This window comes from Mixophyes fleayi, chromosome 7 (genome assembly GCF_038048845.1).
Source record: "Mixophyes fleayi isolate aMixFle1 chromosome 7, aMixFle1.hap1, whole genome shotgun sequence".
Taxonomy (NCBI): Eukaryota; Metazoa; Chordata; class Amphibia; order Anura; family Limnodynastidae; genus Mixophyes; species Mixophyes fleayi.
Window position 1 is genome coordinate 119,909,783 of NC_134408.1, and position 13,789 is coordinate 119,923,571.

The window sequence follows — 13,789 nt, forward strand, 5'->3', positions numbered from 1 at the left end:
TACCACAATAAAAATAACATAACTGTAACATATTGTTATTATTTTGCGTTGAACAACCCAACATATCAACTGGTATTCCGCTAAAGTCGAATTAGCAAACAAATTTTTTACAGCTGTCGTTTTTATGGTATCATCTATATAGTTTGATTATGATTACACATTTATATGAGTAAATTAAAGACATGTCATTTAGAACTTGCCAGCTAGTAGTCTGCCAGTTTATTATAAAATAAAAATGTCTTGTTCTGGCTGTGCTTTGTGGTATAATATTTTTGTATTGTTTGTAGATTTCAGTCTCATCTCACATAAGAGTGTCCAGATCTAAAAATGTATACACTCTGGAAATTCAACATGCAACTGAGAAACACAGTGGCAAATATACAATTACGGCCAAAAATTACCATGGACAATGTTCTGCCACTGCATCCTTAAATGTTCTACGTAAGTATTAGTCTAGATATGTATGAAAGCTATGTATATGATTATGCATTTATATATATATATATATATACAAGTTAACCCGTGCATGATACTCATGCATTCTAGTCAAATCAAGCTACTTAAGGTGTTAAAAAGGTTCTTGTCATGCATTTGGGCCATAGCCCAGGCCTCAACCACCAATCACTCCCCATTGTCACCCCCGGCAACCACCAACCACTCCCAACTGTCACTTCTCCTTCAAGAAATATATATATATATTTTTAAAATTTTTATAAACACTTTTAACAATTAACAACTTAAATTAACAAATTAAAAACATCTTAGTATACCAAATTTCAGCCCTTTCTGAATTTTTTTTCCCACACACACTAAGAATTTAGTAGGTCAATGTATAACTCCGCCCAGCAGGTGGCGCTGCAGCTTGGTTTTATTTTTTACACACACACACAGACATACTAACACACGCCACTAGACATTTATATATTATATATAAAATTTAAGTGCTATGGAATTTGCTGGCGCTATATAAACAAATGTTGATGATATACATGCAGAGAATAAAGCAGACAGGGGCAGCCAAAATCCAAGTTAAATTACCTCTCAAGCTGCATAATGGTCACGCTGCATAATGGAGGATCCTCTACCTCCTTCCTCTGTGAGCTCCCTTGGTAGGTTGACAAGAAGGAGATGTTGCCCATCACTGCTTCATAGTGTGCTTATTTTTGTAAATCTTCCTAAAAGCTGTTAGAAAAGTCTTTAACACAGGTGCAGATGGTGCTGGGCCGGGGGGAGGGGAGGGGAGTATTTTAATTAAATTTACAGAGTTTCCAGTCTAGCCTATATTGTGTTTTTCAAAGATAGTACAAAGCATATTGAAAACTATATATTCTGAGAAATATCCCTATTGTGTGTGTTAAAGTAGACCTGTGGATGTATACGTTTATCAGGCTGAACCATTCATGAGAGAGCAGCAGCAGAAACCACCTGATATGTGACTTGTACCTGAATAATGTCTCTGGTATCTAGGTATCTAATAGGCTGCGTTCTTATGAGCACAGGTTCAGCCCAAAATAGTCCGCCTCCACAGGCAACAGGTACAATTTAAATGTTTAATGGTCTATTTTAAAAAGCCATTTATTTTGTTATTCAAAGGTCTTATTGAAGAGCCTCCAAAACAGGTTGTGCTAAAAACTGCCGGCGACGTTAGCCTGCAAGAAAGTTTCTCTTTACAAGCAATGCAAATGTCTGCCAGCAGACAGGAGGCCTCTTTCAGCAGTAGCAGCAGCAGTAGCATTTCGGAAACTAAATTTGCAGGTATGTCTTCAGTGAAAGGAGCGTCCTTTATGGAAATGCACTCCAGCAGCATGATGGAATCCTCCAGTATGAAACACCTGGAAAGCTCATCCAGCAGCATGCTATCCTCCGGATTCAGAGGTGAGCAAACCATGTGGGCTGCATAGAGTGCCACACTCTCTCATTATCAACTTAGCTGTAAGCGATTTGTTTTACTTTGTTCTATTTGCTTTACTTTTTTCTATTGTATTATTCTCAATATAATATGATGAGGAAAACAGTAACATAAATAACAGAAAATAGATTACATGCGCTAAAACATTCAATTACATAAGCAAAATAAGAAATGTAGTTATATGTTGGACCAAATGTAATGTCACTGGAATACATGTTTCTCCTCAATACCTGCTAAAGCATAGTCTAAAAGAATGATAATTACTATTACTATTAATATTCTATGATGCAGTGGATGATACGGAGGTTGAAGGTGAAAAGGTAAGAGAGCTTTTAACCCTTGCCAAGCGGCACTTAAGAACCCTTAACGTTACATCATATAATATGGGTGGGTGGGGGGGGGACTAATGTCCACATAATCTTTAATGTATAAATTGAGGTCAACTATTATCTTTCCAATGATTTTTAGGAGAATTTACTTACAAGGCATTTTAAAACCCACCAATCTGGCTTCTCATCATGGTATTTAGTGAAACCATAAATAGGGTTTAGAAACACTACTTACACTAACTATTAGGGTTTAGAAAAAATTTCTTACATCACCTGCAACATTTTCCAGGCCGGTAAAACTGCAAAATGCAGAAAAACATGCATGTGTTATCTGGGATATTTTTTAAAGCCAGACTGTATCTTTTGCAATGATAGACAAATATAAGGTACAAGTTAACCCGTGCATGATACTCATGCATTCTAGTCAAATCAAGCTACTTAAGGTGTTAAAAAGGTTCTTGTCATGCATTTGGGCCTAGCCCATGCCTCCTCAGGGGAAGAGCGTTACTTCCCGACGCAAGCGCCCTTTTTTAACGTGGTTTTGTCCACATGTCACCACCTCATCATTTTTCTCCATCACCTCATCCTTCATCTTCATCACCACATCCTTAATCAAGCTACTTAAGGTGTTAAAAATTCCCCACCGTCACCCCCGGCAACCACCAATCACTCCCAACTGTCACTTCTCCTTCAAGAAATATATAGGTCAGTGTATAACTCTGCCCAGCAGGTGGCGTTGCAGCTTGGGGTTTTTTTTTTTCACACACGCCACTAGGCATTTATATAGTAGATAATAATAGGTAAAGCACAAACATTACTATAGAGCAAAGCATTAGTTTAAGTAAAGATGGTTCAGACGTTTCAATAATTTCCTATTTAGTTGTTCATCCATAATAAAAGCAAGATATTCTCTTTCTGTTTTCTTGTTCAAGGGAGTTCACCCAAAATTGAAGCACTTCCATCTGACGTCAGTATTGATACAGGCAAGGTTCTTACTGTAGCCTGCGCCTTCTCCGGTGAACCCACTCCCGATATTGCATGGTCTCAAGCTGGGCGATCTGTTCCTACCGAAGAACAAAAGGGACGAGTTCACATCGAAACTGCCGAGGACCTGACCACTCTCATCATAACGGATGTTCAAAAAAAGGATGGAGGACGTTACACACTGAAACTTACAAACGCTTTCGGAATGGATTCCGCGTCTGTGAACATTAATGTCCGATCACCTTAAGTAATCAATCGTTTACACTCACTTGTATACTTACAAGTGATTCGCTAGGACTGGAAAAACTGATTTGTAAATAGAAAACTATTTTTGTACCTACCTATGTATAAGACAAAGTCCATAGATTTACACTAGAACTTACTCTTATTTAACTTAAGAGGTTGAATCATTTTTGACATGTACATACTGTATATAGCCGAGTTGACCGGTTATGGAGTTCTGTACCATATATTTTGTGACGTTTTAAAAATGCAACTGGAACGAACGGTAGGCAGGAGAAAGTTTCTTCGGAAGCGAATACCTTGTCCACCATTAAACTATGTGCCTCAACACCACGTTGATGTCTAAGTGTACCTCAACAGGTTGAGAAACTCCCTGTTGAAGACCTACACCCAAAAGAGGATGCTATACACAAACTATGCAAACACTACATACTTTAAATAATTGTAAATATTAGGTGCTGTTTGCAACTACCCTCCTGTAAGCAACACTGTAATATTTACGTTATTCATGGACAATGACTGTTTACTGTTTTACAGAGACAATTTCTTGATTTGAGCATAGTGCAAGCGGCCAGCACTTTGTTCATAAAAAGACTTCTCTGCCCTTTTTCTGACATCTTGACTCCCTCAACTTGCTCCCAAAACAATCACCACCCGGCCATACCCTCACCGAAGCAAGTTCAGAGACTCGAGTGCAGAATCGGTGGCAAAACTCTTAAGAGGTTCATAGGGTGCAGTGATTGTGTGTGGTAGAATAGAAAGTATTACATGTTTGGAGAACAGGGCATATAAGCAAAGCACCACAGTAAGACAAACTGTTGATTAAAATAAAAATGTTAAAGCCCTTTACTTTGTTGTAGCTCTTTCATGTAGTATTTATTGCGACTCTAGCAATATCTGTTTATTGAACCTCTTGGAGATAGTTCATTGATTGCAATAAAGCATGTTATCTGCACCAATAAACACTTGTTTCTTCTTTTATTCATTCTGGGTTACCTATGGAATTACAAAGCAATAAAGAATAAAGGAGTGAGTACATTTTAAAAAAAGCTAATTGTTTAAATTTAGAAAATACAAAATTTAAACAGGTTTTCACCTTCAGATCACTTTAATTTATTGACTTGTTAATAATTTTCCATGTTTTTACACTTTTTATTGACATCATTATTTTGGATGCCATGGGATACAAAGCACCTGCTCTAAAAAAAGCAGATATGTCGAATGCACAGAGCTCCGTCCACATATCCCTGGGAAAGGAAAATAAAAAAATCTGCCTGGTTATATAAAGACAAGACTTAAAAGCACAATCACAAACTAGAAAGATAAAGCAGTGTATGTACAAATCAATCACCTAAAAGAGTAAATTAATGTTAACATTTTCCTATTTTAACTCCAGTGACAGTAAAATTAAATAAAATACTTTACTTCTAAAATACATATATTGTCAGTGTTAACTAAGAAAAGTCCTATTCTTTCCATTATTAAAAGTTACATCAAGTTACCCAATGATGCTGGTGTCGCATGAAACAATCCTGAACTGCCGGACCTGTGGCCCATTATTCAAGACCTGAGAGGTTAGAATCAACGTAAAATTGAATTCCACTGGAGCTGTTCTTTAAGTTGCATAGAGCAATGACAAAAAGGGTTACTTTCTGCCAACTCAGATCCAGAATATGGCAATATGCACATACAGCCGGAGACTATAACATTCTGTTTGAATCCATTTACATTTACCAACATGTCAATCTACACGCCAGTTTTTTTTTTGTTTTTGTTTGTTTTTTAACTTGAATCAAAACAGGAAAAACCTTTTAAAGTGCTATTCTGTTAAAACCATAGTGGTAAAAGGTCCCCAGCTACTATGCATTCTGAAACACAGGACAAATGAATTCCCAGTGCAGCCCTGTAATAAGGATGCACAATCCAGCTGTTTGACAACAGGGTTTAGCAGCCCAAGCTGAATCCTCCTGGCTACATACTGCATTCTGACTGTGCTGTCATACTGGTGGATCTGGTTCTAGCTTCTCACTTTTATTGATTGTTGCGATCACATTGCCCTGTTCTACCTGTGGAAACACTAATTCATCTGTCCGCAACATAGTCTGAAGTACCTGCACAAAAAGGTAGATTGGAGACAAGGGCGGACCTAGATTTTTTTTCTTGGAGGGGGGGGGGGGGGGGTGTTTAGTGCCCCGTCCTCTTTTTCTATTTTAGCAGGTACGGACTGCCTACAGCAGCACAATCTCTACATGTCCCACCCGAAACTCTGCCTGCCTCTCAGTCTGCACTTACTAGGGAATCCGCCACTGATTGGAGCTGAGTAATTGCACTAATTAATGAAATCGGCATAAAATATGTTAATAAAGTCAGGGTTAATTCCCTTATGTCCACTAAGAGAACCTTAAATCCAGCTGCACCATCCAACTGAACCGATTGTAGACACACAGTTGAATGCGTTGCAGAGCTAGAATGGAAGGATAGGCTCTAGGACTCAGAAACATCATAAGACAGATTCACAATAGATCCAGGGGTTCATCTTTTCCATTGGGCACGATGGGCAGGTGCCCGGGGGCCCCATAGGCAAGGCTCTTCATAAGAATAAATAATCCTGCAAAAAAATAAATCCTGCAAAAGAAAAACTACAAGGGTCACTGAGCGAGTACATTTCAAAAAAGCCAGTGCATCGGGGCCTATATATATATATATATATATATATATATATATATATATATATATATATATATATATATTATAGGGGCCCCGATGCACTGCTTTGCCGGGGGCCCGTAATGTAGTTAAGATGGCCCTGAATTGATCGAATGCATGGAAGATTTAAAAGTTGATTCAGAAATACATACACTTACAAATGTGTCGGTATATAGCCGACGGATAGATGTATGCACCGGATGCCCGAGGAAGTACCACTTGCTTCGAAATGTGTACTGAATACAAAGTTACCTGATTCAAGGCTAAAATTTCTTTTAGCACTCATTCCTCCTTTCTAACAGGGTTTATAATAGGAAGCCATCATCTGCGGATGGACTACAGGGCAGTTGTCTATTGGCACACTGTTCTTTGTGCGCCATATACTTCATCCCCGTGTGCACAAGTTCATGTAATGATATGAAAGCATCAGAGTCCATGGGGTGGCGCTCAAAGATTGTGTATGTCGTTATCATTAAGAAAATGAATGGAAATAGTAGATTATGGTTTACTATTATTAGAAGAAAAATGATTTTAACTATGGCCATTAGATAGTAACTGTGAGATTGGAATGAGCATAAAAGCATTTACATACTCCGATATATCACACGAAATGAACATGTGAAAAATACAGGACACAAGAAAGCCACTGGAAAGAGCTGACTGAATGATTTGGTGGAATGAGGGAGAACGGTTTGGAGCAAGTTAGATGAGTGGGGGACGCCTCACAGTTTTGCTACAGAGCCCAGCAATTTATAATCACCTCCCTTGGCTTAATCTATTAATCTAAACATTTATTTTCCTAGGCCATGGCAGATGATTTTGGAATAAAATACTGACACTTACAATAATTGCTCTTTAACAAGCTTAATATACGCTGTATATGAATCATGATGTCATGAGCATAAAGTTAAACCACTTTCCTTAGCGGCTTAAATTGAATCACAGCTCATAATATTTCAAACCTTAAAAGGAATTCTTAACCCAGGTCAGATACCTCCCAACTTTACCTCCACGGAGCTCATATAAATCTGCCCCTGGTACCTCTCTTTACAGTCTGTACATAAAATTATTCACTGGCAACCAAACGTATCTCTTAATTCAAAATTGATAACAACCATGATGTACATCCCTATTTATGGTTATGCACTAGGTAAACAAAGGTGTTGTACCTGTGGAGCAGTCAGCTGCGTCAACCGCAAGGTCAATGTAGTTATAACTGCTCATTCAGAGGATCAGTCATCTCGAAGGTTAATGTGAACTCCATACTCATTTAAGAGCAGGACACACGTAATAAAATACTTGGGGGTATATTTACTAAACTGCGGGTTTGAAAAAGTGGAGATGTTGCCTATAGCAACCAATCATATTCTAGCTGTCATTTTGTAGAATGCACTAAATAAATGAGATAGAATCTGATTGGTTGCTATAGGCAACATCTCCACTTTTCCAAACCCGCAGTTTAGTAAATCTAGCCCTTGCACTCTTTTAGATGCATCCTTCTCTTTAGAGTACAGATTTTTTTTATTATTTGTGCAGGATGCTAACGAGTATATAAAGGTTTGAAAAATCTAAAATTCTTGTTAAAATGGTTGTCCAAGTTTGGACATCTCCACATTAATATAATCTAAGCTACCTATATAGCAAGTAGGTGAACCACCTCCCCCTCCCCCCACCAAAAAAAATCACCTTTACCTAAAGCCCTGAGCAGCCTATACATTATTCTTGTAGCAGGTCATCAATCCTTCTTTCCTCTTCTGAAAAAGCTGCCTGCACCATGAACTACTGTGTGGATCCAGTTCTCCACCTCAGATAAGGGTGGTTTCAAAAGTGGACAGCTTTTTTAATAGTAAAGCCCATTTGCAATATGCAATTAGTAAACAAACACTCCACTGCAGAGAAAATAAGCCACAACACCACTTTTAGCAAAAAGTTCTGTATTTTAAACTATGTAGGTCTTTGTTTTGTTTTTTTTGAATAATTTACATTTACCCAATACTTTTCCCTGCATCACTTTAACAAACACCATAAGTGTACAATCATTTATTCAAGAGGGGTCCAAGCTAGCCCGTTGTCAGTGAATGTAAACCTTCAAAGCGCTTTTTAGAATCTTCAGCTTCCTTGAGAATATCCATAGAACAGTCCATATTCAAATTTGTTATTCTCGTAACATTTTAATGGTATTTGGCTACCATCTTTTAATAATGTGCAGCCCTTCCACATAAATCTTGAATATACTGCTCTTGGTCAATGGTTTGTTAAGTTTATCCAAACAAAATGATACACTAATATTTTGACATTTTGCTTTATTATGCAAACTGTGTCATATACAGTAAAAAAAAAACAAAGAAATAATTTGAGATGGCTCAGTTTTATTAGACGTACAAAAACAGTACAATTCCTAAAACAATCATGTTATTTTTTTTATTTTGTTTTTTTTTGCAAATACGATAGGTTAACTTTTTGGCATTTTAATTTGCATTTAAAATAAAAGCAGAAGGAAAAGTAAACAAATATAATTGCTTCATTGGAGTTTGGACAATTTTATGTGACTGCCACAAGTGCAACAATCCCAAACAATGTGTAAACTTTACATGGTACCTTTAATAAATAAGTTAACAATATTTACCCCCTTTATAGGAGGGCGACAGGATTTTTTTTTTATCTTGACATAGTATATACCTTTTTGTGATGTAGTTGCCATTTATGTAACATTTTGGACATGTCTACTTTAAAATAATTTTCAACATGTTTTCAAATAGTAATATAAAATATATATTAGGTGAAATCTCTAAGCATGGGTTTTTAAAATAAATATCACATATTACTCCAGTATTACTTGCAAGCATGTGAATGAAGAAGGGATCTTCGGCTGCTGAAATTATGCAGCATCAAATCAATTTACAATAATAATTTATTTATTTATATAGAGTCTTTTTCCCAGTAGTTCTCAGAGCACTGTACATTTCTGCAGAGATGAGCTCAGCTACTATTCTATGAAATCATTCACATCAGTCCCTGCCCCATTGTCGGTTACAGTCAGTTAGCCAATTAACCTAGCAGGTATGTCTTCGGACTATGGGAGGAAACCGGAGTACCTGGAGGACACCCACGCAAAACGCAGAGAGAACATACAAACTCAACGGCCACGAACCCATGATCCCAGCTCTGTGAGGCAGCAATGCTAATCACTGTGCTCTATACATGTTTTACACCTTTAATCAGTGGTTCTCAAATGTGTCCTCAGGCCTCACACTAAGAGGGAAGGGGGGGGATTCAATTGGCCGCGTTACTGCCGAAAGTAACGCAGCCTGCGCTCTAATGCCATTAATACGGTAATTTTAACCCGGATTACCGTATTAATGGTAATACAGCACACTATTACCCGGAGTGACGCTAATAGGGGCATATTCAATTAGCTTTTTGATTCGCGGTAACGCGCGTTGCCGCGAAAAGTGCGCGTTCTTGCGGGTATTACGGTACCGCATTAACGCGGATTTTCGTTCGCAACCCTATGGGCTGCGAACGAAAATCCACGTTATTGCGGTACCGTGTATTACGTTTCGCGGCTGTTCCGGCGCGTTACCGCGAATCTAAAAGCTAATTGAATATGCCCCATAGTGTGCAGGCCACGTTTCTTTCGGCAGTAACGCGACCAATTGAATTCCCCCCCTAAGAATGCATATTTTATGGATCTCTGGTATCAAAACACTGATTATTTCACTCCTGTGAAAGAATTTTGTTGTTTACTACTAGTAAATATTACAGGCGGTGTTGTATGTAAATTTACATTGAAAATATATCTAAACTGGACTTTTAAAAATACAGTTCTGACTGAGCTTCGACTGCATTGAACAGGGTTAGATGTACACAAATCTAATGTTTAATACAAAAAGTATAAATACTGTACGAATATATAAAATCAGTTTGCGACTGTTCTATCCTATACAGACCTAATTTAAGGGAACAGAATTCTACCTTTACATAGCGCTTACACTAAAAACACTGCAAATCTGCTGTAATGGGTTATGTTTGAACTATAATTCAAGAAAACAATTGATTATATTAAGTCCCTTCAGTATTCTATGTTTCCAAACTTACTACATTATTTCAATATTGAAAGACCATAAAAGAGTAAAGCTCTTAGTGATTAGTTATTTTCTTCTAAAGAGTAGCAATTAAGCACATGAAAATGTGTGGTACAATAGTTTCATCATAGGGAGATATTGCTATGAGGAGTACATTTTAACACACAGTCATGTGAAAATGTGCACCCTCTTCAAATCTGTGCTTTTACATATGAGGATATAATTAACAATCATCTAGTCCTTACCAAGTCCTACAGTTTTACAAATCTAATCTCACGACAAAATTTCCATAACAAATGGAGATCATTGAAGGCAGTTGCCAAATCTTCATAGAAATGGACATTTACTGTGATGAGGGAGTGGGGGGGAATGTACTGTGATTAGGGATAGGGGGCGCATGTATGGCGAAGATGGAGGGGTGCATATGTATGGGGAGGGGGGCACATGTATGGGGAGGGGGCACATGTATGGGAAGGGGGCACATGTATGGGAAGGGGGCACATGTATGGGGAGGGGGGGCCCCGCCAGATTAATTAGTACTGGACCAGGGGGGGGGGGGGGGGCAGATTAATTCGTACTGGGCCCCACACATGGTATAACAGTACAATACAGTAAACAAATAACACTACAACTCTCAAAACACAACTACCGAAGAGCAAGGGGTATATTCAGCACAGGCTGATACCTGTGCCCATTAGCGTGAGCAATACTAATAGGTTTAGAGCCACGGAAAGAGGTGCAAAGAGAATGGAGGAGTGGAGTCAATGGGCAGAGAGCCCAAGGAGGAGGTGCACAGTGTAGCTGGTGAGCAAAAGTTATAGGTAATGAGAACAGGAGGGAAGAGGGCCCCACTCACTAGAGCTTATACTCTAAAGGGAAAGCGGCAGACAAACGTTTAACACATGGGTGTGAGCCAATGTAAGGGGATCTGAGGGCAAAAAGCAAGAGTGGGAGAGATGGAGGATGAAAGAGGGTGAAGTTGAGACCAAAGGGGAGTTTGTCTTAATGCACAACATGTTTGACAAAAATCTAAAAGAGCATATCTTTACAAAAACCTCATACAAACCATCAAGAACAGTAGTGTAGTAATGATTTAGAGTTGTTTTGCAGCCACAGAACAAGACCCCTTGCAATGATGGAAATACACTGGAGGACAAAGTGAGGCCACCTGACATTACAAGATCTCTATATAAATGAATGACCTCAAACATTAATGAGTCATGTTGTAATCAGCAGTGGGTCAAAATTCTTTATATACAATGTAACAGACTGATAAACCCATTTGATGTAAGAGACTAAAGCTCATACAGAAATGGAATAGTCAAGTTATTCATGGCTTCAAATTAGCTTATTTGTTGTTGACAAAGTAAAATCTGTTAGGAGTTATTTGTCATAAGAGATTCGATTTTAGGACTTGGTGAGAAAAAGATGATTGTTAATTAGTTATTGAGAATACAGTTTAACCTGTGACATCACTTCCTAGCGAATGATTATTGTTGTTGGTGATATGTAAGGCATCACGCTGCCCTCCAGCGCCAGACAGTAAGGAAATAAGATCATACATAAAATTGGGAGATACAAGGTAGACAAAATAAATGCCGATATGAAAACAAAGGTTTGGTAGGGCCATGGTCATGAGAGAGCTTACAATATCATGGTAATAGGATAGAGCTGTGACAAGGGGAGCGGGTTTGGCTCAGAATGGAGATTGGGTGTAGCAGTGTGAGTATTGTAGGTTCTAGTAAAGAGATGGATTTTCAGAGATTATGTAAAGATTTGAAGGCTGGAGGGGAGAGTCTGGTTAACCATGGCAGAGAAATTCATAGGTGGATACCAGCGTTGGAAATGTCTCGTAGGTAGGAATGAGTGGTGGGGAGGCGCAGGACAGAGGATGAAGCACGAGGGATTGTATGTTGCAACACGGTGTGAAATTGAAGAAAGAGGTGGTGTTGCTGACTAATTTCACTGGATTCTGGAGGAGATGGGGAACCAGTGTGGGGAGATTTGCAGACTTGATCGGCGATAACGGAAGATCAGTCTTACCACAGCAATTAGGACAGGTTTAGTCAAGGACAGATGGGTGAGAGGAATGCCAAATAGGAGGAGGCTGCATTATCCCGATTACTGGGCTGACGTACAATAGCTCTGCCTCCAATTATTTATTTTTATCAGGAGGTAAAATATGTGGCCCAGCTAGAGGCTGAAAAATCTCTGCTTCCACTGTCTGCACCTTGAGAATGCTCAGTAAGTGACAGCTGTCACTAGTTATTGTATGGTCACCAATCATAGAGATGGGCTTTTATTTTAACATTTGCAATAGGATTTTTTAAAAGGTGCTTTCCTAATTCAGTTCTTACTTCGGTGTTTTGTTATAAATATATTACACACATAAATATATTACAGTGTGCAATTTTTACTTATTTTTAGGTTCCCCTCTTCTCCGGAAACCAACACACTTCATAATATAAATTATAACTCACCAGAATTCACTCATTTGGAGGAGTATTCTATTTGTATTGTGCAAAACTAGCAATTTTTTTACAATGATTTAATATATAGAAAGGAATTTAAAAAGAGTATGACAATTTTACAAACTACATCACTTGTTCTCACCCTAATGGACTAATATAGCCATATTATACTGTACACACACTTTCACACAAAAGCTAACAGTAAAAGTGGAAAAGCAGTGAAAGATTTAACTGATAATCTACTGATTTTTGCATAAACGTTGCAATAGCAGAAAACAGTATATTATATAAAGAAAAAGCATGGTCATCATTTAGAGTCTCCTCCTCAAATTATTTTTGTACTTAGATAAAGGAGAATTTGGAATTCGGCAAGTTCTATTTATACAGATATGCTGTTTTTCACTTTAAAAAGTGTAAGTGCAAAAATCGTATTACTTCAATAATATATCAGCTTCCCCCTTCTAATAACCCATATTACTAAGTCGAGCAATATAGCGCATGGCTTCAAAGAGCAAATAAAAACATTTTTTGACATTACAGACAGACAATCTAATACCACTTTCATACTGCCGCCCCGGCAATATACCGGGTTGTTAACCCGGTATATTGCCTGGGCACAGGGCAGTATAGATAACAAGATTCCCGGGTCGTTCATACTGCACCTGCCCGACCCGGGTTTTAGAAAAAAAAAAAAAAAAGTGTTAAAAAAGATTTTAATTAAAAAAAAATACATAAGAAATGTTCACTTAAACTTATTTTCAGCCAGCGGTGTCTCCGGTGCGTTGCAGGCTGTCAGGGGGACCTCTGGGTACTAAAATGACGTCATTTCTAGTACCCAGAGGTCCCCCTGACAGCCTGCAACGCACCGGAGACACCGCTGGCTGAAAATAAGTTTAAGTGAACATTTCTTATGTATTTTTTATTAATTAAAATCTTTTTTTTTTTTACTTCACAATTTATTTTTTTTACAGTATGAATGGTGAGACCCGGGAATTACACGGGTTGCACCATTCATACTGCAGGCGAGCGGGGTCCAACACGGGAATTACCCCTCGCAAAATC

At 38.2% G+C, this 13,789-nt stretch overlaps 1 protein-coding gene across 24 annotated transcripts in view; it reads left to right on the forward strand.

Moving 5' to 3' along the window:
- The window catches only part of TTN (titin), a 252,740-nt gene extending 248,312 nt beyond the window's left edge, over positions 1-4,428 (forward strand). For all 24 annotated transcript variants that reach the window (XM_075180515.1, XM_075180537.1, XM_075180524.1 and 21 more), the window contains 3 exons: positions 288-441; positions 1,594-1,875; positions 3,171-4,428. In XM_075180515.1, the coding sequence (XP_075036616.1) occupies positions 288-441; positions 1,594-1,875; positions 3,171-3,469 (735 nt within the window). In that variant the 3' untranslated portion in view covers positions 3,470-4,428. The remainder of the gene's footprint in view (positions 1-287; positions 442-1,593; positions 1,876-3,170) is intronic.
- The last annotated feature ends 9,361 nt before the right edge of the window (positions 4,429-13,789 follow it).